This window comes from Nuphar pumila, chromosome 4, assembly GCF_984573655.1.
Source record: "Nuphar pumila chromosome 4, dmNupPumi1.hap1.1, whole genome shotgun sequence".
NCBI classification, from domain to species: Eukaryota; Viridiplantae; Streptophyta; class Magnoliopsida; order Nymphaeales; family Nymphaeaceae; genus Nuphar; species Nuphar pumila.
Genome location: NC_143252.1, coordinates 18,808,020 through 18,834,573, shown reverse-complemented (window position 1 = coordinate 18,834,573; position 26,554 = coordinate 18,808,020). Strand labels below are relative to the sequence as shown.

The 26,554-nt window shown below is 39.8% G+C and overlaps 1 protein-coding gene across 3 annotated transcripts in view; it reads right to left on the bottom strand.

The window, feature by feature from the left end:
* Nucleotides 1-26,554, bottom strand: part of LOC149839555 (V-type proton ATPase subunit a1-like) — a 148,640-nt gene that overhangs the window by 18,694 nt on the left and 103,392 nt on the right. For all 3 annotated transcript variants that reach the window (XR_016431331.1, XR_016431332.1, XM_090002628.1), the window contains exons 13-15: nucleotides 25,852-26,058; nucleotides 25,570-25,753; nucleotides 25,413-25,496 (exon numbers count right to left, since the gene is read on the bottom strand). Coding sequence is in view for 1 of the 3 variants with exons in the window: in XM_090002628.1 (XP_089858754.1) it covers nucleotides 25,413-25,496; nucleotides 25,570-25,753; nucleotides 25,852-26,058 (475 nt within the window). In the remaining 2 variants the exon portion in view is untranslated. The remainder of the gene's footprint in view (nucleotides 1-25,412; nucleotides 25,497-25,569; nucleotides 25,754-25,851; nucleotides 26,059-26,554) is intronic.

Below are 26,554 nucleotides of genomic sequence, written 5' to 3'. Positions count from 1 at the left end.
ACCAGAGTCTAGTATCCACATACCTGGAGGTGATGAAGAGTAGGCGATGGCGGCTCCGGATGTTGAAGGAGAAGACTTGAGAAGGTGTTGGAGATCTTCGGAGATATGATTAAGAGTTTCTTTGATATCTCCTTCTTTGGTACTTTCTTCCTTCTTTGGAGAATTTTCTCCAACCGCGGCAACCTTTCCTTTAAGCTTAGGACAAACCGGTCTAATGTGTCCCGGTTCATTACAATAGTGGCATATGATCCCCTTTCTAGGCCCATTGATATTTTTGTTAAAGTGGGGAGGCCTATATGCTTTAACATTAGAATTCCGGGCGAAGTCCATGAAGGAATTGAAAAAAGTGCTCCTTTTCAATTTGTTCCCTTCTTAGTTCAATGTCTTGTGGAGCAACCCATTTGGGCTCAAGAAGGACAAGCTCATCCCAAAGAGGAGTTAGAGAGCTAAAATAGTCCCGGACACTCATATCCATTTGTTTGGTGGAACGAATTTTTTCTTGGCAAAAGAATTGCCGAGCAAGATCCTTTTGGGTATACATACCCTTAAGAAAAAACCAAGCCTCATTGGCTCTTCTAAACTTGGCAATATTGGCACAATTTTTAAGATCTACGTTGTTCATAAACCATGCCAAGATTTTGGCATGGTTGCTTTCCCAATCCTCGATTTTGGATTGATGTTCATTAATGGCTTTGATGCGCTCATCGCCATCTAAAGCCTTTTCAACTTCATTTTCAATTTTGGTAAGAATAAGAGAGGGTTCGGGAGTAGTCCCCATAACAAAACCCCAAAGTTTCTTACCTCTTAGATGATTTTCCATAGCGGAGGCCCACATGAGATAGTTGGACCCATTTAGCTTGAAAGAGAGCTCCACTTTAGAGTCACGTTCCATCGGCACCAAATATACTTCCTTTCTTCAAAACTTTGAGAGGCACGCTTTCCAAGATGTCAAAAAGAGAAGCCCAATCACCAACCGAGCTCTGATACCATGTAATGAAAAGAGGCGGAAGCACCAATAGAGCAAAAGTCACTCCTTAAGAGTGACTACAAGAGCCAAGAACACAAACACCAAATGTGCACACACAAAACTCACAAATATAGGAAATGACTTAAAGTCATAAGTTGGATTTATTGAAGAAAGGAAGAGAAGGGTGTAAAAACTCATACATTTACAAGGGGGAACCTCCTCTTTAAATAGAGGAGGGAAGCACTAAAGAGGACCCATAAAGGGGGCTCCCTTCTAGTCGTTGGGAGCCCCAACAGTCATAAATATGATTGTTGGGGCCCCAACGACTAGATGGGTGGGGCCCCTTTATGATCCCAAAAAGTAAAAAGAAGAAATAAAAAAGAAAAAAGAAAAATGGGAAAAAGAGAAAAAAGTGAAAAATAAAAAAGTACATTTGGGATTTACCAAAATACCCCTATCGGGTTTTTGGTTTATACAAAACAGAAAAAGAAAAAATAATTATGTATATATACATATATACGTATATATACTTATATATATATACTAATGTATATATATAAGTATATGTATATATATATTTATATATACATAATTTAACAGTGGGTTCACTACGGGATGTCCTATACTCTTGTCTCCGCTTCAGCTTGTCCTCGATGTTCATGGCGTAACTGCTGGCCTGATCTAATGTCTCAACTGTGACACAACTAAAATCATCAGAGATAGCAGGACGGAGACCCGAAATGTACCTCGTGACCTGCTGACGAGTTGTTTCCTCAATCTGCACACCCAGGGAAAGACAATGGAACTCTGCGGTGTACTCTGCTACAGTTCGGGAACCTTGGCGCAGGGTTAGGTATTCTTTGTAGGCTCGCTCGGCATGATCCGAAGGCACGAACTTTGACTGCATCAGTCTTTGCATTTCCTCCCACGACTGTACGCGCTCCAATCCCTGTCGCTCCCTCGATCGTTGTAGCTCCACCCACCATGTATGTGCTAGGCCTCTCAATCGCGTAGACGCTAGCGAGACACGACGATGTTCAGCGACGGTGTGGTAGTCGAAGAAGAACTGCACTGCATAAGACTAGTCGAAAAACTGCTGCGCGTCGAATCGCCCCACAAACTTCAGAAGATCTAGTTTCACGCCATAAGTGGAGGAGTGGTCTGGTGCTCTCTGTTGTCGCGGCTCCACCATTCCTGCAGGATGCTCGTTCCAGAAAATGTCGGCGTCCCATACTGCTTCATTGTCCGTAGTACGGTATTGCTCGCCGGGATGCTGGTGCTGTCGAACTCTCCCGATGGGGGGTCGGCGGTCAGGGCGCGCTGGTTCCTGCTGACATTGCCTCGGTCTGGTTTGCCCGTGGGAGGGAACCATCTGCGGCCGATATTGTGGTACTGGAATGACGGGAAGTCCAAGGTAGGGTGGAGGATTCGGGTGTGGTTCGGGTTCCTGGCGGGTAGAGTTGGTATAATATGGGAGTGGGTTATGAGGGTGGGTCGGATGCTGCAGTGGGTTCGGGGTCAAGGTTGGGTAGACAGGTGGGTTTGGGTTTGGGTATGGGCTCTGGTGGGTATGTTGATGGGTTGACTCGCCCGATGGGATATGGATCGGGCCCATTCCTACGCTATTCGTCGGACCCAGATATGGATGGGCTGGATCGAGGTTCGAGTTGTGGGGATAATAGGCTTGGTTTGAACTTGATCCCCGATCCATAAGATTATGGGTCTGGTTCTGACCCGGCTCAAATCCAAACCGGAGATCCGTCCGGGTCTGATATGGGTCTGGGTCGGTAGGGGGTCCATCATGGGGATAAAATTTAACGAGTTGGATCTGGTTCGGGACAGCCCGCGAACCGGACCCAACGGGGTAAGCTGGATGAAGGGGTTCTGGCGCCAGACCCACTCCCTGAGACCCAACAGACAGTCCCAGCGACGTGGGCCCAGGCCCTGTAGTCATGAGGGCTGGATCGGACCCTCCTGGGTTCAATCCAATCAGCAGGGGCCCCCCTGTTCCAGTGCGCGGGTACGCGGTCTCTAGGCCTCCGTGCGCTAAGTCAGGGGGGTAGCAGGTTGTCTCCCCAGGTCGGGTCGACAGAACAGGGCCCGATGACATACCCAGAGAAACGCTGGGGCCCTGTCGTCCCGTCCCGGCCTGTAGTGCCCCCAGTTGCCACGAGCTGGGACCTACCGATGGGCCCAGCGTAATACTGGGGTCCCGATGATTCGGGCCGGCCTGCGACGTGGTCGCAGGGTGCTGGTACCCCAGAACCGAGCCTGAAAAAGGACACAGTGGGACGCCGATTCCCTGCAGGGTCGAATTAGCCTGCGATGCATCCACATTGGCTAACTGCCTTGAGTTCGGTACCCCCACAGAGGGAACGTCGCCCATCGACACGCCCCGAGGTAGCTGGAAAGTACCCGGATTGGGAGTGTGCATCGGTGCCGTCGGGAGCGAAGGGATACGACTGTGCTGAAGTTGGTTCGACGGACAGATTGTAGAAAGGTCAGGGTTCACGCCTGTCGCCGCGCCATCCACCAGATCTGCGCCTGCGACTATGGGTTGTGTCCTGGATGATTCAAGGGTCACCAGTCGGTCATCGAAGCCATCCACTCTTTTTGACAGACCGACAATGTCCTTGCTCATCTGCGGCATGTTTTCTTGGATTTTTGTGAGCACAGCCATCACACGCAACATCGGATCTTCACTGCAAGCCTCCTCACGTTCCTCGCCTCGTGCCGGATCGGTCCCTGCTTCAAGAGCCATATCGCTGATGAAGGTGGGCGCAGGCTCTGATACCACTTTGATGCAGCCACGTCGGAGAAGGAGTGTAAACAGATGCCCACCGTGAATCGGTGTGGCTGAACCTCTTTATTAATCTCAAAATAGTTTCAATAAACAATGGAGAAACAACTAACAATAAATGAATTAAAAGAAAACAGGATGCAAAGAATAAGAAGAGTGCAGGAAAAGAAAGACGACTGAAGCTTTTCAATTTTCACTGCCCACGCAACCCTAGGCGTGAGCCTTTTAAAGGCTATTTAGTGGACCCAGGTCGCGGGTCCAGACTTGGGTCCGACCCGCGATCCGGGTCAACTTCCATCTGCTGCTGGTTCTTGGGCGTGCGAACTCCACCACGCCTGGAATAGGTGCGCAGGGGTACCTCCCTGCGTCGTGGCTCCGTCCCTGCAAGTGGATCATACCCGCGAAGTCGCTCATCTGTCCTTTGTGGTAGATCGGGTGGCACGATGGGTCCACCCAGGTCCTGCCCTGCATCAGATACTCCCAAGAGTATGGAATATATTATGAGGAAACCCTTGCACCTGGTGCTAGGATAACCACAGTTAGATGCCTCTGTGAAGAAATTGCCTATATACCAAATGGATGTTAAGAATGTGTTTCTCAATGGTAAATTGGTTGAAGAAGTCCATATGGAGGCACCGCATGCTATAATTATTCCTATAGGAAAGGCTCTTCGTTTAGATAAGGATCTTTATGGCTTTAAACAAGCTCTAAAGGCTTGGTATGATAGGTTTAATCAAGTTATACTTGATGTTAGATTTCAATCTTCTTTAACTAACACAACCTTGTTTGTTAAGATTTATTATACATGTATTCTTCCTCTTCTTCTTTATGTGGACGATGTGATCATCACAGTAGGCAACAAACAAGGAGTTGAAAACATTAAAAGACTTCTCAAAATATATTTTGAAATAACTGATTTGGGGTTTTTAAAGTATTTTCTTGGTATAGAAGTTGTTTATTCTTCTAGAGGTTATTTGCTGACTCAATCTAAATTTGAGTTGGATATTGTTGTTAGGTCTGGTATCTCAGATGATAAGAAGGTTGACACTCCCGATGTTTTAAATGTCAAAATGAAAATTGATGATGGGGAACCAATTGAAAATCCAACTACACACAATTTGTCGAGGCTTTATCATATCTCTCAATTACGAGACCTGACATTGAACATGCAATTCACACAGCGAGCCAGTTTTAACATGCTCTCACCACTATTCATATGGGAGTAGTTTTGTGTATTATTAAATACATTAAAACTTATATTTTTTAAGGACTTGTTTGTTTCTTCTTCATTAGACTTGCATGCTTATACTAATGCTAACTAGGAAGATGATCTAAATAACTCACACTCAACCATTGGTTTTTGTGTGTTTTTAGGTGACTCGTTGATCTCATGGAGGTTCAAGAAGCAACAAAAAGTTTCTTTTCAATCAAAGCAAAATATCGAGCCATGGCTACAACCACTATGGAGTGGTCTGGTTAAGGAGGTTGCTGGCTGACATGGGTCTTCCAAGCACATCACGACTTTGTTGTGATAACAAAAGTTCTATCTACATTGCCAGTAACTGAACCTTCCACAAATGAACCAAACACATTGAGATGGATTGTCACTATGTATGAGAAGAATACTTACATGGCACTATTGATCTTCCCTATGTTACTTAAGAATATCAATTGGCGGACTTCTTTACCAAACCTCTCGCTGCTCCTAGATTTCACTTTCTTTTGGACAAACTTTCAGTCATTCAACTGTAAGTTAGATGGGGAGTGTTATATATACACACACACATGAAAGAACTCCTAAAAGAATTAAGGAATCGGTGTCAGAGAGAGAGAGAGAAGAGAGAACTCGATATTTGGGAATCGACAGCAACTGTTTTCTTAGCAGCTGCAGTAATGCTACATTACTCTAAATAGGGTTACAATAACCTTACAAGGACAAAAATGCCCCTCATTAGTAACACATGTTACATTAGAATACAAAGGAAACAAAACACGTGATTGGATATGGATCATTTATCGGATCCATATCCAATCCATACTCCATATTCTAATACCCTCCCTCAAGTTGTGCATGGGGTTGAACCATGTGCAACTTGTTCTTCAGATACCAGAAGCGGTGACTTGTGAGACCTTTTGTAAATATATCGGCAACTTGGTCTTCTGAAGGCACATAAACTGGTTCAATCTCTTTGTCGGCTATCTTTTGTCTGATGAAGTGTTGATCAATCTCAATATGCTTAGTCTGACTGTGATGAATAGGATTGAATGCAATTTGTGTAGCACTTCTATTATCACACATAAGTGTTGAGTTTGAGATATCATCTCCCATCTCTGTAAGTAGATGCCTAATCCAAGTCACTTCTGCTGTGGCAGCTGCCATAGATCTATACTCTGCCTCTGTTGTAACGGCCCGAAATTTAAACCCAAAATTTGAAGACCTTTTTTTTCATATATATATATATATATATATATATATAACAGCAGAAATAAGAAATACTATAGGGTTAAGTATTTCGGAACATTACAGTGGAGATAAACCCAAACCATTTATTTCATTTCAATATCAATGAAAATTAACCTTAGAGTTTTAAATGATATGAACAGTTAAAAATTTCAATAAACCCAAGCGATCCCTGGAACAATAAATCCAAAAATCTCAATCTGATGCCTCATCCCGCAGCCGCTCATAAACCCTATTCTTTACCTGAAAAATAATAAATTGATTGGAATTAGACTACCACGTCTAAGTAGGAAAACTGTAATTTTTCTTGCAAGTAGATCATGTGTCAAGTATGTGATGTGGGTGTCGTGTTTGATTTTCAGCCTATACGTAAGCACATAAAGAAGTCGATGCAACAACAATAACAGACATATATCTAAGTAGAGAAGTAGATTATGCAACAGTTATAATTAAACAAGTAAAGCATTTTATGCAACTACAACAATTAAGCAAGTAAGGTATTAAGCAATTAAAGCATATTTCATAACAACACTAACAGTAACAAGCATAACATCTATATAACATTTACAATATGAATTCAATTATCTCATATCTGCACATTTTAGGATGTCGTTTCATCACAAGCACCGAATATAACGCATGCTGAAAGAATATGCGAATGTCTCTTTAATGACTCCATCACAGTGATACCTAACTGTTCTAATTGTTGTTTATCTTTTATTATCCCGCGGGTACACACGGGCCAAGGCAACCATCTCAGAAGAAAACGTTCGGGGGTATATTATTCAAGGGTATTTTATTAACCCGAACATTCTAACTGAGACTGAAATCCCAAGGGAGCGGCCAATGACCGAGAGAAAACTCCCAAAGGCCAAAACCAAAACAGGATGCATCCCTAACTTCTGCAGCAGAACAAAGAGCTACCACCTAGGACACATTGGTAGTCTGGGTCCCCCCAACTCCGAGGACTGGGGACCAACGAGTCACTTTAGCTCGAAACAGATAAACATGTCCTCGGAGTTTTGTACCACCTACCCTCTCCAAGGTAAGCCTGAATCTGAGTGAGTTAATCTTTTCATTTAATTTATTTCCCGAAGTACAGGGCATTTTCCCAACTTCCTTCTACTACCACAACAGTAGAATTCCCAACCTTAGTCATTTTACCAAGGTGTAAAGAACAGTCTCAATCCTTTGTCATATTGATTGCATAACTCACTCAAAGTGCTTCGGTGCCTTTAAACCAGTCAAGCACGAATGCCCCGATGCCTTTAAACCAGTCGGGCAACAATATTATATTTTCATTTTCATGTGGATTCACATCATAACTTCGATGGTCTATGCATGACCCTCAACACACTGGCTTGACATTCATATGTCCACAACAAACTGACCCATAGGTTCGGTTTTCAGTTCCTCATTCATCATCCTTATTATTATTTATTTATTCTTCATTAGCAAATTGCCACCACGTACCATTAGGTTTTGACTTGTGACATCCCAACACAGGGTAGCATGTATTAAAAACTCCGCCAACAAGCAAAGACACTGTTGGTGTCCTTTACTGAGCATGCACTATAGTCCTAGAGATTTGGTAATACAACTATATACTCTTCTCCAAACACATTCTCATTTGAACATTCCACAAGATATACAGCTTAGTTGGCATTTGATACTTTGAACAAATATGTAGTGTTAGGCAATAGTACTTCAGAAAGATATACAACTTAACAAGCATAAGAACATTGGAGAATAAGCATCTTAATGGCCATTTGAACCATGGTTGCCAGTTGAGGAAGCGGGAGCGAGAAGCGATACGGGAAGCGGGAACGGGAAGCGAGGCACTTTCAAAATTTTAGGAAGCGGGGAAGTTTGGGACCACTTAGGACCGATTCGGGAAGTGTCTCGGAAGCGACCTAGGAAGCGTCTTAGAAGCGACCTAGGAAGCGTCTCGGAAGCGAGGGGGAAGCGAAAAAAATAAAAAATAAAAAATACAAAAAATTGAAAAAACAGGGGAAGCGAGGAGGAAGCGTGATAAGCGCGCTTCCCAAAAAAGGGGGACGCTTCCCCCCACGCTTCGGAAGCGCGACGTTCCACGCTTCCCCTTTTAGCTAGGCGCTTCCGGTAACCCTGATTTGAACCTTCTAGATGATATACACTTAATATGCATTTGAACATACTAAATTATGCAGCTTAATTTGAACAATAAAGATTTTGTCACTTAATATGCAATTGAACAAACTTATCATCAGCTAAGTACACACATAAGGTATGGCTTAATATACAATCGAACATCAACCTTATATGTGATTAAATCTCCGAATTTGAAAATCACATATTTCCTCATGGTGACCACAAGGATTGATTTTACTGAAAACGTACCTGTACCAGTCGTGGCTTTACCAATAAGATCCATTTTTTTATATATATATGTCCTATGACAACCACAAAATACAATACTATGCATTTAAACCAATATTTCCACGTGTGTAATGTTCTTACAATCGGATCAGAGATTTACCTATTTATCAATGCAAAGTACTTTTTGCATTTTCTCTATAGAAGCATAGTACTGTATTTAAAGTATGTATTATACTGTGTATTCATAATGTAGGTGCAACCCATGAACCTTTGGGGAAGGCCACTGCATCTTGCCATATACCAGCACCAACACCTATATGATGCAGATACTTGCTGCATCATCACTATTACCGTACTGACTTGTTGTATTCACACGAACGCCAGCTTTGAACACCTTCCATGTGGAGAGGTAGCTTGACCACAATCTAGGTACCCAGATTTATTTGGCAAGATTTTGTGAAACAATATACCCGATTATAGGTCATGCACGACTATTAAACCAACAGTCCACAAAATCAAAAGACATCCTCTAGGTTGAGTTGTCACTTAATGGAATGGAAAAGTATGCGAAAGTACCCAACAAAACATAGTAACACCGTTACAACATAGCCTTGAGCACTTAGAAGGTGTAACCAGAATCGAGATCCTATATGCGAATCATTTATGAAAATATCTTTCCATGACAAACAGTAACCTGTCGGACAGAGGTATACGACCTGCAATTTCAGGATATATATATATATATATATATATATATATATATATTCCATTGACATGCATGATTAATAGTATTGAATACACAGAACCGGAGTCATGAATAGTATTAGACAAACGTAACACTCAATCATATGCACCAGACTTACATCAGGAGACTTATTCATACTCGGGGACCTATATAATACTATTTTCAGAAACATCCAGGTTCATAAACAGGATGTATACCAGGAATGCAGAGGAAATCCTATCATTTCAAACCAAAACCTTCATTCACAACACTAGGCATATAAAGTACCAAAAAAAAATGACACAACAGGGATTCCCCCTAAGATCCATACTTACTGAAAAGTAAATTTGGGTAGAGCGTGCTTACAGAACCAATCACACAACTTACGTTATGCAGAAAATAGCAATTTGAGAAATTAAAACTTTTAAGAGAGACGTATATACACTCGGTCACGCCGATTGGCTGAGCAACAACCCATTCCATTATTTGCAACATAATATACTACAGAATCATTTAAACCCTGCCTTTTTTTTATAGCCGTTAATGAAACCCTATAGCAGGAATCAAAAACCCCTTCCCCCCCCCGCTTTTTTTTCAGAAAAGGGGAAATCCACCCTTAACAGTAAATCCGAAAACTGGGCAAAAGGAGGAGAACTCGATTTGGGGTTTTCCGCGGTAATCTAAATCCCCAACTTGATGGATTTGGGGGTCCGGCCAACCCACATAGCATGCATGACCCCATATTATACTAGAAAGAAAAATACAGTACCCTACCTCTTTTTGAAGCCTTTCTCCCTTTTCGTCGACTTTCCTATCATTGTGCTATCGATCAGCCATGACTCTGCAGAGTCTCTTCCTTGAATCGTGAAAGAGAGAGATAACGAGAGTACACGAGTGAAGGGGAAATGGCAGCGACGCTGCTGGCGGCTGGAAAGGAAACGGGAGGGGAAGCGAGGGTGTTGGCTGAGGCCATCGGTGAGCGAGAGGGCAGAGAGTGCAGGGGTGAAGGCCCCCCCTCACCCTTGCGTGATTTTAAGGGTGCGGGAGGGCGTTGATCAGGAAACCCCAGCAGAAAGAGGAAGAGGGAGAGCGGCGTAGGGGGAAGTTTTAAAAGAAACCCCTGGCCATGCGAGTTTTAACCCTAACGGGTTGGCAGATTCGGGTCGGATCCGACCTGGGTCCAAATGTGTGTGTGTGTTTACCTTTTTAACGCACCACTGTTGCAGGTTTGGTTTGACCGAACCCGTGACCCGCGACCCATCACAGCTGGGTCCAGGTTTTGGGCATATCCGGATCCACCAGAGGATCCGGACCCGTTTTTAAATGTTTAACTTATTAAATATTTAAGTTTTTAGAATGTAACCCTAATAAAATTCAGTGGATCCAGTTACATTATTATGGATTTCTACTAACTTATTATGGATCCAGAGTCCATTCTGCTTCGTAAGTCCCCTTACTAAATCTGGATCCAGGGATCCAAAGTTTTGATCATATAATTTGGAACTGTGGATCCAAATTACACTATCGTGGTTTCCACATGACTTATAATGGATCCAAGTAAATTTTAATTGGTTCCCTACCCTTTTTACCTCTCCGATGTCCAGGATCCAAAAGAAATATTGTGGGACTAAACTTCGCATAAGCTACTACGGATCCTATGAAAGTGTTATAGATCCGATATAGAAATTTTCCTCATGAAAATCCGGTTTCAACATCGTGGATCAACTCCATTCGTCCTGGATCCAATATCCAATTTGATCCTGATAATGAGGATCCAATACCAGAGATCCAATCCATTTGACCGAAATACATTATTAAATATCAAATTTAGTGATCCAACATCTAATATCCAAATGTAATATCGAAAATCCAACCATGATATTATGAATCTGATATTGAAGATCCAAACAAAATATTCGATATCCAATTACGAATAAACAATTAAAACAATAAAATACCTTTGTACCAGCTCAAGGACATAAATTTCAGGTTTATTTACCCGAAGCTACGTCGTGAGGGCCTTCACTTCTAAGCCCGTGACAAGTTAGTACCAAAGCCTTGTCGACATTGGGATTGATAATAGCGCCAAAGAGAAATGTCATGACTCCTTCAGGTAGTATGGTTCCTCCTGAAGAAGACTTCATGGTCGATGATCGTGTGTCAGCTATTGCGTGTGATGTTACCGAGCTGACTGGGACAGTGACCAATGTAGAGAAGTTGGTCAATGGGACTTGTGCTGCTTTTACGGATCTCAACAGAGAGATCAAGACGGCAGTAGAGGGGGTGAAAGACTATGGAAAGTTTTGCCACTAGATTTGGAGATTCAGTGGATGACCTTGGCACCAAGTTAGATGATTTGTTGGGTTAGTTCAATATTATGGACACGAAAATGGATGTCGTCCGACAGAAGAATGATTAGTTAGAGCGACAGTTGAGGACTGTCCCAGCTAGTGGGGCTGCGTCGCATGTAGATAGGCCGTGTTTCAAGCTACCTGAGCCCACAAAGTACAAGGGCACTAGAAACTCGAGGGACCTCGAGAACTTTATTTACGAGAAGAAACAGTTTCTTGAAGCTGCTAGGATAAAAGAAGACGCAGATAGGCTGCGCATCACAACAATGTACTTTGCAGATGAAGTGACTCTTGAGTGGAGACGTCGCTTAAATGATGTTCGACGTGGATTGGTCGCGATAGTCGCATGGGAGGACCTCAAGAAAGAGTTACGTGACTACTTTTTGCCTCGGAATCAAGACAAATTGGCCCGCAATAGGTTGTTGGCATTGAAGCAGACAGGGTCAATTCATGACTATGTCAAGGCATTCTCCTTGATAATGTTAGACATCGAAAGAATGAATGATGAAGATCAATTGTTCTACTTCAGTCACGGGCTGCAAGGGTGGGTAGCCACAGAACTCATTTGACATGATCCTCCAACTCTCGACACAGCGCTTGTTATTACGGAGAAGCTTGCCGAGCTTAATAGGAACACCACAACATTTCAAGGTAGACAACATGAAAATTACTGTAACAATAATAATCGAAGGAACAATCGAAGAAATGATAATGCGTAGAATGTTGGTCATGAAAACCAGGAGAATCAGGGCCGACAGGATGGCCAAAATAACAACCATCAAAATAGGAATAACTTCCAAAGCGGCAACTATCATCGCCGTGATTGTCGTATCTGCCACAATGATCACTGGGCCGAAACATGTCCCAACAAGAATAAAGACAATCGTGCACCCCGAGCTGTGAATGTCGTTCAGGGTGAGGAAGTTCATTAACCTGCAGAGGCGCCAACTGTTGGGGCAATGCAGATGATGAATGCAGTGAAGGTGACAGTTATTGCAGAACCAATTGTATGTAAAGAACTAATGTACTTGAAACTTCTACTCAACGGACTCATGAAAGTGGTTAACTCTGAAGCAAGGGCCATCTACGGTGTTGTTCGTGATGCGCCAATACGGATCCATAACTAGTCAAGTAGGACCACGTTGTCAATCGCACCTATGGATGATTTCAAAGTCATCCTCAAGATGAAATTTTTGAGAAGTAATAAGGCAGTGTCGATGCCTCACCTTAATGCTGTCAGTTTTGAGGGTGAGAATCAGCCCTACATGGTTACCGTGATACTAGTGAAGCCTTGTGAGCACTTGGTGTCTCCGCTCCAACTGAAGAAAGGCATAAAAAGTGGTGATGAGACTTCTCGTCACGATTCATGATGCAAATGAAGCGAGAGAAGTCACTGACATCCCAAGGGCCTTACTGCCCATATTAAAAAAGCTTGGTGATGTTATGCCTGCCGAACTGCCGAAGAAACTACCTTTGAGGCGTGAGGTAGACCACCAGATTGAATTAGTGTTGGGTGCACGACCACCCGCAATGACTCCCTATCGGATGGCAATTCCTGAGCTGCAGGAATTACGCAAGCAATTGGATGACATACTCGAAACAGAAATCATCCAACCATCCAAAGCTCCTTTTGGAGCGCCCGTACTGTTTCAGGCAAAGCACGATGGGTCGAATCATCTGTGCGATGACTACAGGGCACTGAATAAAATAATCATGAAGAACAAGTATTTGCTTCATTTGATTACGGACTTGTTTGATTAGCTAGGAAAGGCAAAGGTCTTCTCTAAGTTGGACCTGATATCAGGTTATTGGTAAGTAAGAGTTGCTAAAGGGGACGAACAAAAAACTACCTGTGTAACGCGATATGGGGCGTTCAAATTCCTTGTTATGTCATTCGGCCTGACGAACGTGCCCGCAACCTTCTAAACCCTGATAAAAAAAAATTTCTACCCACACCTTAATAAGTTTGTCGTCGTGTACTAGGACGACATAGTGGTGTACAACAACTTTATCGAGCAACATATTCAACACCTTCAGATTGTGTTTTAGACTCTGAAGGACCACGAGTTGTACGTCAAGTGGGAAAAGTGCCTATTTGGTCAGAAGGAATTTCACTTTCTTAGCCATATTGTGGGAGGAGACACATTGAAAATAGACTACAAGAATATTGAAGCTATTCAAGTTTAGGAGCCGCCTTCTAAGGTTCCTGAATTACGTTCTTTCTAAGGACTTGCCAATTACTATCGGCGATTTATCAAGGGGTATTCACAGATCGCTGCGTCACTCATTGATCTGCTGAAGAAAGACAGACCACGACTATGGTCCGATGCATGTCAAAAAGCTTTTGATAAGTTAAAGTGCGTCCTGACAGAAGAACTACTGTTAAGGTTCTCAGATTGTCAACAGTCGTTTGAAGTGCAGGCTGACGCGTCTGACTTCACAATTAGAAGGGTGTTGCTCCAGGAAGGACATCCCATTGCATTTGTGTAACGACCCCAACTCATACTCAAGAAAAAGTGGTAAATTTTCTTTTATTGCATAAACATTTCCAGAAACTCGGGGCCCTTACAGTTAAACACCACCACCACCGCCACAAGGGATCTTATACTCACCTTTCAAACCAAACCAAACCATACTTTATTTAATTAAAGTGCATATAGTCCGAGACATAAACAAATGAAATATAAATAAAGCAAAAAAGAAGTCATACTGTCCAAAAAAAATTTCCAAGCAATCGTGTGGTCCCCTCGTAGTTCCTCACAAAAGCAAGTCGCCTCACTACGTCTCTGAGACTGCGAAAAATACAAAAGTAGGGGTGTCGGAATCCAAAGAATTCTGTGTACGAATCCCTCTAATGAAACAAATAAGTAAAAAGAACATAAATAAGATTCATGCAATATTTTAGATAGATGCAATTATAACAAATTCACAACTCAATTAACTATTCATACAATACGAAACAATTATTAAGCATGAATGAACAATTACTATCAATAGGGATCACAATTTAAGCATTAAAGACATTTTACATGCATTAGGGAACAAACATCATGCATTCACCAATATATTAAAATTAAGAGAACAATTAAATATGCATGATCTAATGCATAGCAGGAATATGCATGATTTCAGTACAATGCATGAATAAATTATCTTTTATCAGAGTTTTCCTTTCATATGCATGTCCCTATTAAATGCATACAATTTAAATTTCTTTTTTTAATTATCGTTGCCCACGGATACTCCAAATGGGTAAAATCTTCGAGGTCAAGTTAGGTTCCCAGGGTAGCTTAGTAAATAATTTGTATTTTATTATTGGGTTCAAAACTTAACCTTCGACCGAAACAGACTTCGGAACATTAGACATTCAAATCTAATGTCGGAAACACAAGGGACATCCAAATCCACAAGTGTCACTTTCTTGGTATACCAAAACAACAGTTGTGTCTACACACCACCCCCAGGCAAAGTGGCGGATTCTCCCTAAAACCGTGGATAGAAGAAGAACCTCAATATCAGGTTCAGAAGCAACAACAACGTACACGGAGTTTTAGTATCCTTACGGTTCCCCAAACCGTTGAACCCAAGATTACCTTTCCGCAGAAGAAACATCAAGGAAACATAATTACATTATTCTCTTTATTTATCTTGTTATTAGTATCAATTTCCATTATTTGCAATTTACCATGCAAAATTAATAGCATAAGTTTGCATATCCACATGCGAAGCTCTTCACGGTCCACCCGTGGCATCAATAGAACAGTGCAATTAGAATCACAATGTCAAATGAGATCTTTGCAATGCATAAACAAGTAAAATAAGGAGCACACCGGCTCAAGGCTTCCACAGCCTATGATGATTCATCTTGATCATCTATACATTCATATGCAAAAATCATGAATAACATGCCACTATGTATTCCTTTTAAATGCTTCTCAATGCACATTTATTTATGCCAACTTAAGGATGTGCATGAAACAATAATATTCATATGCATGTGCATGAGTTCACACATTCATGTTAAGTGCATGCTTTCATCCAATACACATATTCATGCTTTCATTCATGAATCATTTCAATTAAAACATATGAACACTCATGCAATATTTACATGTAACAACATATACATTTCACGTATGCTCATGCATAAGAAAACAACCTTATATTAACACTTAAACTCAGCATAGAATATCCAGTTTAAGCATGTGAATATGTATGTGATTACTTACATGCAAAACACATCGATTTCAAGAATGCACGTGCACATAAGAGCAATTGTGCATTAACACTTTAATTAAGCATGATATACTAATGTGCAAGTATGCAAAATTTTCATTCCTTTCCCTGTATACAGCCAAGCCCAATTTAAAATAGGGAATCTGGAAATTTAATTTACATAGCTGAACACATTTACGTTATGCATGCACTTGAAACAAAACTTGAAATGACATTGTTTGAGCATGTGTTACACAGTTAAGGCATGTGAAAAATCCCATTCTTAACATGTATTGAAATACACACACTTAACAAAATATGAAAATACACAACATTTTTTTTATTTATTTTTTCTGAGAACATGTGACCCAGCCCGACCCAGTCGGCTGGGTCTGGCACACAGCCAAACTCACCCAGCCGACTCAGTCGGCTGGGTCAGTCCCTCAGCCCAGCCGACTGGGGGCTGACTGCCCCATGGCCTCTTTATGTTTTTATTATATATATATATATATATATATATATATATATATATATATATATATATATATATATATATATATATATTTGAATAGCATGCAGTCTGGGCCTTGTATATTGACTCCATGCTCTAAAGATGATTGTCCCACCTTAATCCATTGAATGCCAGCTTCTTAATTTATTAGTATTTCCTAAATTCAGGGAGGTTCGAAGATACAGGAAGCATATCTTATTTATCAGGATTTTGAGGAAAAGAGCCAACTGACCAGCTTGATCTTAAATGGGAGAGCGGTCTGTTGCATGCACCTGGGTCAGTTTAGTGATGCTGAATCCCTTTTACTTGAAGTCATGAACAAGGTTTGTTTTAAGATGTTTGTGCAGCGTTTTTTATCATTGTCATCAATGTTTCTGCTATAATTCATTTAGATATCTGTAATCCCTTTATCTTGAAAGAGTTCTTTGGTTGGTTCAGGATGACAGTGACGCAGAAACTCTAGTGAACCTTGCTGTATGCTATTCACGTTATCTTTCGTGGGCAAAAATTGTTGTTATTCATTTTTTTTTAAATGAATTCTTGTTCATGTTAAAATATATATAAGGGCATGATTTAGGCCAACTTCACATGACTGAGCAAATTTTTTGGCTGTCCTAGTTTACCACGTTGATGTGAGATGACAAATTCAAACTCATTTGATCAATTACTATGTATGATTAAATTAGAAACGAAAACTCATGTAAGAGAAATTAGACGGTATGCCTAATTTCACAGTAAAAACTTGAAGGGGTTCCTTGTAAAAAAAATAGTAAGGTTACATTCATGTATGCTCAGGTTCATAAACCAACAAACATACTTATACAGATTTTTATTGAGATCTGCATGCATAAATGATTTTCTCACAAGCATACAAGCAACCAATGATTTTTTGCATTAGGTTATCCATAGAACAAACACTTAATATACCGCTTTTATCATGAGCAGAAATTCTGGTTTATCATGAGAACAAAATATATACAGAAAATGTTAACTAGATGCAAAATAAATCCAGATTCTTTCCAAGATTTTAACCATACTAAATCTGGGCCAGATTTGCACATGTTTCAAGAATGGCAAATCCGCCCCCGGTTTAGGTATCCATGGTGAAAAAATAAGATACATATATAAATATATGCATTAATATATACTCTTTTTCCCAAAGCAAACCCCGAAGAAGAGAAACATAAAACCCCTATTAGAGTAAATATCCAGATTTACTCTTTTCCCATGTTTTTTCACTAAAATATTGCATGGAATACAAATCCATGCTCTTTTTCTCATTCGAAACAAGAGAAAGACCCGTACCTTAATCGTAGATCGCAAGGAAACAAAGAAATAATGGATTTGATGGTGAAAATGACGGATGATCGGAGAAGAAACACCTTTCTTCCTCTCTTTTCCTCTCCTTTTTCTCTCTTTCTCTCTTTTTCCTTCTCTTTCTCTTTCTTCCGCTTTTCTTTTGACTTATTTATAGAGCTCTAGATGGATTGGAGAAGAGAGTGCAGCACCAGCTGGAACTCTCTTGTGTCTTAGAGTTCTGAAAATTTCGAAACTCTCCAAGTGTTGACTTTTCAAATTTGAGTATTTTTTTTAAATCTTTCTTAAAGCTTCTAAGGCATGAACAAGGGCTCTATAAAGAGTCCTAAACTCTCTAAAAATAAATCTCAGAATTAATTAAATTTATTTATTTATTATTAATAAATAAATACCTAGAAGCTTCGAAAAATCATATTATTGAACTAGAACACTTCTAAAGTGATTTTATATGGGTTTAAGGGCTCTACTTAGAGTCCTAAACAATTGTCAAATTAAATTTTCGGAATAAAATTATTTATTTATTTATTATTAAACAATAAATAAATTTCTAGAAGCTTCCAAAAAAATCCAAATTAACTTGGAAGGATTCTTAACATTAATTAACTCTAATTTAAAGGTTTCTAATGAATTTAAAGTTGAAAAAATCGTTGGCCATGGATTTGGATCTGGATCCATATCCAAGATCCAAATCCATCTCAAAAATCCAAATGGGTCTTGAGCGGAATCCAATCCAGATTAATATGGATCTTGAATAGAGTCCAAATCCATATTAATTTGGATCAAATTTATCAGATCCGGTTCGATCCAAACTCGAATCCGAACCGACAAACTGCATAATTTTTGAAAAATGCGATTTTCGGGCCAACCGTAGCCCGAATCAAGGAAAATAAAATATCGTTGCGCTCAGAATTCTGAGACACATCCAACAATATATAACTCAAATTTTGCTTCCCAAATTCGCCGAAAAATAACCTGAATTTTGCTCGAATTTTGCTTGAATTTAAAGGTCGAAAATAAAACTTTTTATCAATTTTTAATTGGCTCATTTAGGCCTTGACAATGAGACTTGGGCCAAGCTCAGACTCCAAAGCATCGACCTACAATCGAGAATCAAATGATTTTTCTTCTATACTTAGCCAAATATTCAAAAATCTCAAATTTAACTAAGTATGAAAATACGCGATATTACAATTTGAGAGCCGAAAACTAAATGACGTCGAGCATCGATATATTGTGCATGAGCGCGAGATGTTGGCAGTCGTGCATTGTCTCCGCACATAGAGACACTATCTTTTGGGGTCACAATTCGTTGTGCGCACTGACAATGTTACGAGCTACTTTCGGACTCAGAGGAAGCTGAGTCCAAGACAAGACTTTCTGGCAGAATTTGATATAGTCATAGAGTACAAGCCTGGAAGGACCAATATAGTCCTTGAGTCGAAAGGTGAAACTTGTAGCTTTGCTCGCTTGGGACGGCAATGTTAGCCAACCAACGAGCGATTTTCTCGAGCAGGTTCAAGAAGCTTTGAAAAATAATCCAACGGCCCAATAGCTGGTCCCGTTGATAAAAGGAAGGACATGAAGATTTTGGTTGGAGGACGATTTGCTCCACTCCACAACCGATCATCTATATATTCCGCGACAGGATACTCTAAGAAGGTGCTTGATGCGCGAGTGCCATGATACCCCCTAGGCGGATCACCCAGGACAATAGAGAACTTAGGCATTGTTAGAACGTGCATTCTATTAGCCGCAGATGCACAACGATGTGAACGCTTATGTGAAGACTTGCTTGATCTGCCAGCAAGATAAGCCTATAAACCAAAGACCTGGTAAACTATTGGAGCCCCTACTAGTGCCAAGCCGTCGTGGGAGTGCATAACCATGGACTTCATCGTAAGCTTGCCAAAAACTCAGGGCTGCAATTCTATCTACGTGGTTGTGGACAGGTTTTCGAAGTATGCTATCTTTGTGCTTACCCTGCCACCTGCACAACTGTCGATACAACATAGTTGTTTGTACGAAATGTGATCAAATATTAGGGAATCCTCAAGAGCATCGTCAGTGATCATGATGCTCGCTTCACTAAAAAAATTTGACGAGAAGTATTTCGCTTGATTGGGACAAACTTGCATTTCAGCACAAGTTTTCACCCCCAAACTGACGGGCAAATAGAGAGAATCAATCGCATGCTGAAGAAATATCTGTGGCACTTTGTCAATGTCAATCAAAGAAATTGGGTTGATTTACTTAATGTTGATCAATTCTGCTACAACCTCCAAAAGAGTGAGTCATACGGCCATAGTCCATTCAAAGTTGCAACCGGACAATAACTGCAGGCTTCACACTCACTTACCGCACGAGGACATAGCAAAGCGCCTTATGCATACCAGTTTGTAAAAAACTGGCAGGATCAGACAGAGTTATCAAAGGTGTATTTGAACAAGGCGACCAAGTGAATGAAGAAATGGGCAGACGAGAAACGTCGGCCAGCAAAATTTTGTGTTGGAGACAACGTGTTAGCGAAGCTCTTTCCCGATCTCACAGCTATCTTTCGAGGCCACCACCGAGGCCTCATTCGCAAGTATGACGGCCCCTTCACCATCACCATCACCATGCACGTTGAAAACTTGGTGTACCAGCTGGACTTGCCATCAAACTTTCAAATGCATCCGGTCTTCCACATATGCAACCTCCATCAATGGAGTATGCCTCAATGTGCTCCCATTTTCTAGCGCACACCATCAACGGTCAGCATCCCAGGCAGAGAACCGGAAGTCATCCTCAGCCACTCCAACAACTATCTTGGCAAAGTTAAAAAGTATCTAGTGCAGTGGAAAGGTCTACCAGAATATGAAGCCACCTGTGAGAAAGCTACCCACATGTTTCAGCATCGTCAATTTTTGGAGGACTACCATGAAAAATTGGCATCGAGGACGACACCAACTTAGGCAAGAGAGCGTGTTCCGGACCGCCATGTTTTCACCTTTTTGTTTCTGATTTATATACCTCTTCGGCACTCTCTAGTGCAAGATATGGCCTTTTTGGCTTAAGAACCCCATGTATTGGGCCCCTCTCTCCCTCCCTTTATGTAATTCGCTTACAAGTTGTTATAAAAGAAGTTTGATGCATCCTTGCCTCTGTGATCTCTTTGTGTTTGTGCATGCGCGTACTCTTGCTTCCGTTCCTGCGCGTGTGTTGTGAGTTGCTTCTGCGCTTAAAAGGCTTGCTTTCGGTGTTGGTGATTACCCGAAGTTACATCGCGGGTGGCTTCGCTTCTAAGCCTATGACAGTCTATTTGGTGTTTATTTTGTTTTCTCAACTTGATGTTGTTTTAAGTTTGATGTTGGTTTATCGTGGTTTTAAATTGTTTTTGCAATGATAAATATTTTATTTGTATTATATTGGAATATTGTTATCCTTTGATGTGTGTTCTTGTATTTGTTATTTTAACATAATATGCTCTTGGTTGGTTCTTTGTTTTTTTTGTCATAAAAGCCTTCTCTTATTTAAAAAAAAAAACTTTGTGGTCTTATAGATAATTATGAGGTTTTGATGCTTGCCTTCTACATACATGTTGTGTAGATAATCTCCTTGAGTTTATATTTTATAATCATATTTTGAATGTTAGCATAAGCTATAGTGATTTTGTTTCTTTATATTTTATAATCATATTTTGAATGTTAGCATAAGCTATAGTGATTTTGTTTCTTATGCTCTTGAGTTTTGAGTGCAATATGATCTATGTCACATGGGTGCGGGTGCGGGTGCGGGTGCGGGTGCGACACGGGTGCGGCGCAATTTCAAAAAATTTGGACACGGGGACTCGGCTATATATATATTAAAAAAAAAATAAAAAAAATATATATATATATATAAGACTCGATCAAAGTTGTGCCCATTAGGGGACAGGTGATGAGTTGTGAAGGCATTCTGTACACTTTCTTCATACAGGAATAATTCACTTTTGGGCACTTTCTTCATACACTGTAATAATTCACTTTCTTCATACAGGAAAAAACCACAAAAACTTGAGTTGTGCCCATTCTGTACTTAAAACTTGAAAGTGTACAGGTTTTTTAGTTGTGATGGGTTTTTTTCCTTACAGCTGTAGCCCAGAAAATTTTAAAAAAAAAATTCAAAAAAAAAAAATTTCCAAAAAATGGACCAAAATGACCCTGGGTGCGTTGACCACACCCAGGGTCGGGTTGACCGAGTCCGAGCCGCACCCGTGTCCGCACCCGTGTCGGTGCGTGTCGACGCGGGTGCGGCGACCTTGGAGCCGAGTCCGTGTGACATAGAATATGATATTCTTGTTTTACTTATAGGCACCTTGAATATTTATGCATTTTGGGTTTCTAGCATAAAATGCAATTATATCTTGTCGGACTATGGATGCATGATATTTTTGTATTCTTTGTTGACTACTATATGCATGTGTTATGCATGTATAGCATTGATCTATGAGCTTTTGGAACGATAACATATTCATGTATGCAAATGATCCTTTTCGAGCATGTATTCTCGTATAAATTTTTTTAAATTGTGTGATCTATTTTGTATGAGAACATTAGTCCTAATTTGAGGACGTGTGAATATTATATTTGTTGGATTTGTGCTCGTAGGAAGCCTATGCTCTTCTTGATTGTGATTCTTTGGAACTCATTTGTGATGGTCTTATAGGCATATTACATGCATGTTTTATTAAATATATCATGTATGCATGGGAACATTTTGGGTGATCACTTGATGATATCATATGTATTTGTGAGAAATTGGTATTAAAGCATCTTTTTGCATATAGAACTTCGTATAAAGTTATTGTATTTCCAGTTATGGAATTTGTTATGAAGTTTATGAAAGGTTGATGTGTGAGGATTTAAGCATTATACTTGTATCGTGCCATTGCACCATGATTTATTATATGTTTTTTTGTTAAATCCTTTTGAAGATTCAAATTCTTCTATTGGACTTGATTTGAAAATTGTGTTTTCAAATCAACTCTTGTTTGTTTCCTCTTTTTGGAAAGTGTTTTTTGAGGTCTTCTTATTCCTTTTTTGGCTTTATTTAGCTCATCACAATATTTTTTTTGAGGCTCCATCATTTATTTCTTTTGGCTTGTTGGAGGTGAGTTATGTACACCACTTTTATTGTGGGGTCATAGATGTTTATTGAGGTGAGTTGTGTGCACCTCACTGTTGTATCAATTTAGATTGTTGGTTTATGAGTGTGGTTTTGGCAATCAATTTGAATCTAATTGATGTTTGTTTGACCTCTGACTTTGTGAGTGGCTTGTATCATTCATTTATTGTAAAATTTGTTGTGATTGGATGCTTGTATTGATGTTTATCTGTGATGACTAAACTTTTTTGTTGTGACCATGGTCGTTCATCTCATATTATCAAAAGTTTGTAAAATTTCTTGTTTCTGCCTTGATTTGTATATTATTTTCAAATCATCTTTCTTATCTTCTTGGTAACATTAGTTTGTTTTCATTACAAGGTCTTTTACCACTCTTGTTTTTCCACTCTTCTTATTTTAGTGGTTTTTCTTTGGACAAGGGTCTTGTTTATCAGTTTTACAACCATGTGTGTGGTGAGTTACGTGATCCCTCTTCGTAACTAATTGTGTTGTCTACAGTTTTACGATCATTTGTGAGGTGAGGTGTGTGTATCTCTCGTGATTTTAGCTGGTATTTATTGTCAGTTTAGATAGACGGTATTGATGGTGCATGGTCACTTGTATGGTTATTGCTGACATTTGTTTTGATCTCTTGTTTTATGTGTTGATACACTATTGAGGTTGTTGAGATGGGGTTAGTGAGGTGATTGCTTGTGGTGACCAAACTATTATTTTTTACAAATTAAATATTTGAAAATATTGTCTTTTCTCATTAAAAAATTATTGTGGAATATTTTTTTTTAATCTCTTTCACTCATCCACGAGAGAGCATAGTCCAACATATCAATGGACTTCGTAGAGGCCTTACCCCCTTCCTACCAAAAAGAAGTCTTCTATGTAATTGTCAATCGCTTGATCAAGTTTTCTCATTTTCTAGCTCTATCCCAAAAGTACTCGACCCAAACCGTTGTGAAAACCTTCTACCAAAATATTGGTAAGCTCTATGGCATGCCAAAAATCATAGTGTGTGACCGAGACTCCCTTTCACAAGATTTTTTTAGAAATAGTACTTCAAACTAATAGGGACCAAAATAAAATTCAGCATAGCCTATAATCTGCAAACCGATGGCCAGACCGAAGTAGTCAACCGAACAGTAGAAACTTACTTCCGATGCTTCACCCAAGAGAAACCTAAATCTTGGACCAACTATCTATCCTGGGTCGAATGATCCTACAACACCTCTTACCATTCCTCCATTAGGATGACCACCGCTTAAAGCCCTCAATGGACAAACCCTCTTTTGCCCTTATATGGGAAATGGTTATTCTTTGAAAAAAAATCATGCAATATTATGTGCATTAAATATGCTTTAATTACATGTTGGATATATATTTTGAGGGAATTTGTTTCATGTTGGTTATCCTGCATGCACTGCTGTATGAATTTAATTAATTCATCTTTTGTTGTGAGCTCTTTTGAGATTTTACATTTTATATGCATGTTGTCGTGGTTGCTTAGTATAATTGATGATTTGTACCTTCATTTGAAATGTTTATCTAAGACATTGGGATATTATTTATGATTGTTAGTTTATGCCTAATGTCTTTTTGACATTGGTGGTCAAATTCTCTAACGGCTAGTATTTTGCTTGGTTGATTGTGAGTTTGAGAGAGTGCTTTGTAGTGAGGTTTATATGTGATTTTTGTTTATTTTATTATTAATAATTATTATTATTTTATTTGTTGGTGTTCTTATGAATGTATAAGCATGTTATTTATTATCTATAGTCAAACGCAGTATGTCTATGCTTTTGTTCCTCTTTATTTGTCTTTCCTTTGTGTCTCGGGTTCCATGCCACTTCGTGACAAGCACTTCAATGAAGCTAAGTCACAAGATACAAGTGCTAAAAATAGTGAGCAAATTTGTAGTGGCTTGATACAAAATATCAAAGATAACTTCATCAACATTGCTTCCGAAAATTGCAACATGGATCATATTACACACCCACAATCCCAAATATTTCATTTAGCCTAGAGTGATTAATATTTAACATTTCACAAAGGCAGATCCCAAGTCATGAATAAAAATATATATCCAAGAGTGACATTAGGTATCTATAGGATGATTAATCATAGTTGCGTGAGAAATAACATATCACAATATTGGTTAACAGTAGATCTTGATTAACTGAATCATAATTAGATTATTATTCCTTTCCTAAACTAGTGATGAAACTAAATCAATGAAAATAGATTTCTTTCTTTATCTTATAAGTAAATATACACTTCTCAACTTTTTTTAATGCCCTCAACAATAGGCAGTTTCCTTGATTTTGTAATGTTTAAAGAATGCATTCCACAACTGAAGTTCTTTTGGGTGCAATGCACAACATTCACTACAATGGGGGGGGGGGGGGGGGGGGGGGGGGGGCATTCAATTCATGCATTGTTGATCAACAGTCACTCTGTCATCTCTACAGGATAGGTCAATTATTGCACATGCTCAAAGTTTGTCCAAGCCAGCAGCCTATATGTTTCAAAACAATATAGAAATGCCAAAAAAAAAGAAGTGAAAAACTGCACACACCTCTGTATGACGTTTTCTCAGAATGAAAGGTTTTGGAAAGAGCATCCATGGAACAGCAACAATAGCAAGGAGCAACAACAATATCTGCAGAAGCAACCACCTCATTAGTTTGGCATGAAAGTCATATTTCATGAAGAGCTAAGAGGATATATAAAACCTGAAGTGGTTTCTGCCCCCAGAATAATTTATTTTCGCCAAGATCATCAGTGGGGCTCAGGAACATGTAAATTATCACATGGTACAAGTCAGCTTGAGATCCTGTGCACCACTTGATTATGATGAGGAGGGAAAGATAGCCAAATAGACTGTTCAGAAATATCATCTGAGGCACAAACTGGTACCTACAAAATCAAACTTTGATTTGTTTATTTTTGCCATGAACAGCTTCAACAAGAAGCAATCCGCAGCTGGGAAACAAAAAAGGAAAATTCAAACCAACCGTATGTTCAATGAACTGCCAAAGAATTTAGCATTGAAGTAACTTAATATTATGCCAAGATTCATCTGCACCACCCCGAACAAAATTGACATCTTCATTTTGAGGGAGTTTAGGAAGGGCAACTCAGAACGACTCCGACGCCAGCTAGGGTCTACACCAAATTTATATGGATCACGATATTTAACCAGACCAATGGTTGAGGCATTACTGAAAAGAGAAACTATGGTGGTTAGAATACAAAATATAACATGAGACAAACATAAATATAATCTTCAAATAGGGAATCACTATCAAATTAGAAAGAGCAGTCATTGCCTTGATGCAGATTATCAAACATAAAGATCTTGAACAAAGTAGCTACAGCCCTAGTGTAAGTGAAGATCATCAAGCAGCCCAACAACTAAAACCACATTTCTCATTCCAAACATTTGTTTGATGTTAACTATTCTTGGAATGGCTAAAAGGTTTCCAACATCACTTTAATGTATAAGACTAATTGTACATATTTAAAACTATCATGGACAATGAAATCATTTGAGAATCAGGACTCTAAAACATTTCAAGAGAATGCAAGATAGCCCATTATCATCCAATAAAAGAAACAGGAAAGAGAAGATTTGCATAATGACCATCAACTAAGTCACAGGGATTCGGCAAACCAAGAGCAACACCCGCGTCGACGCAATGCGGGTGCGCGTGCGGG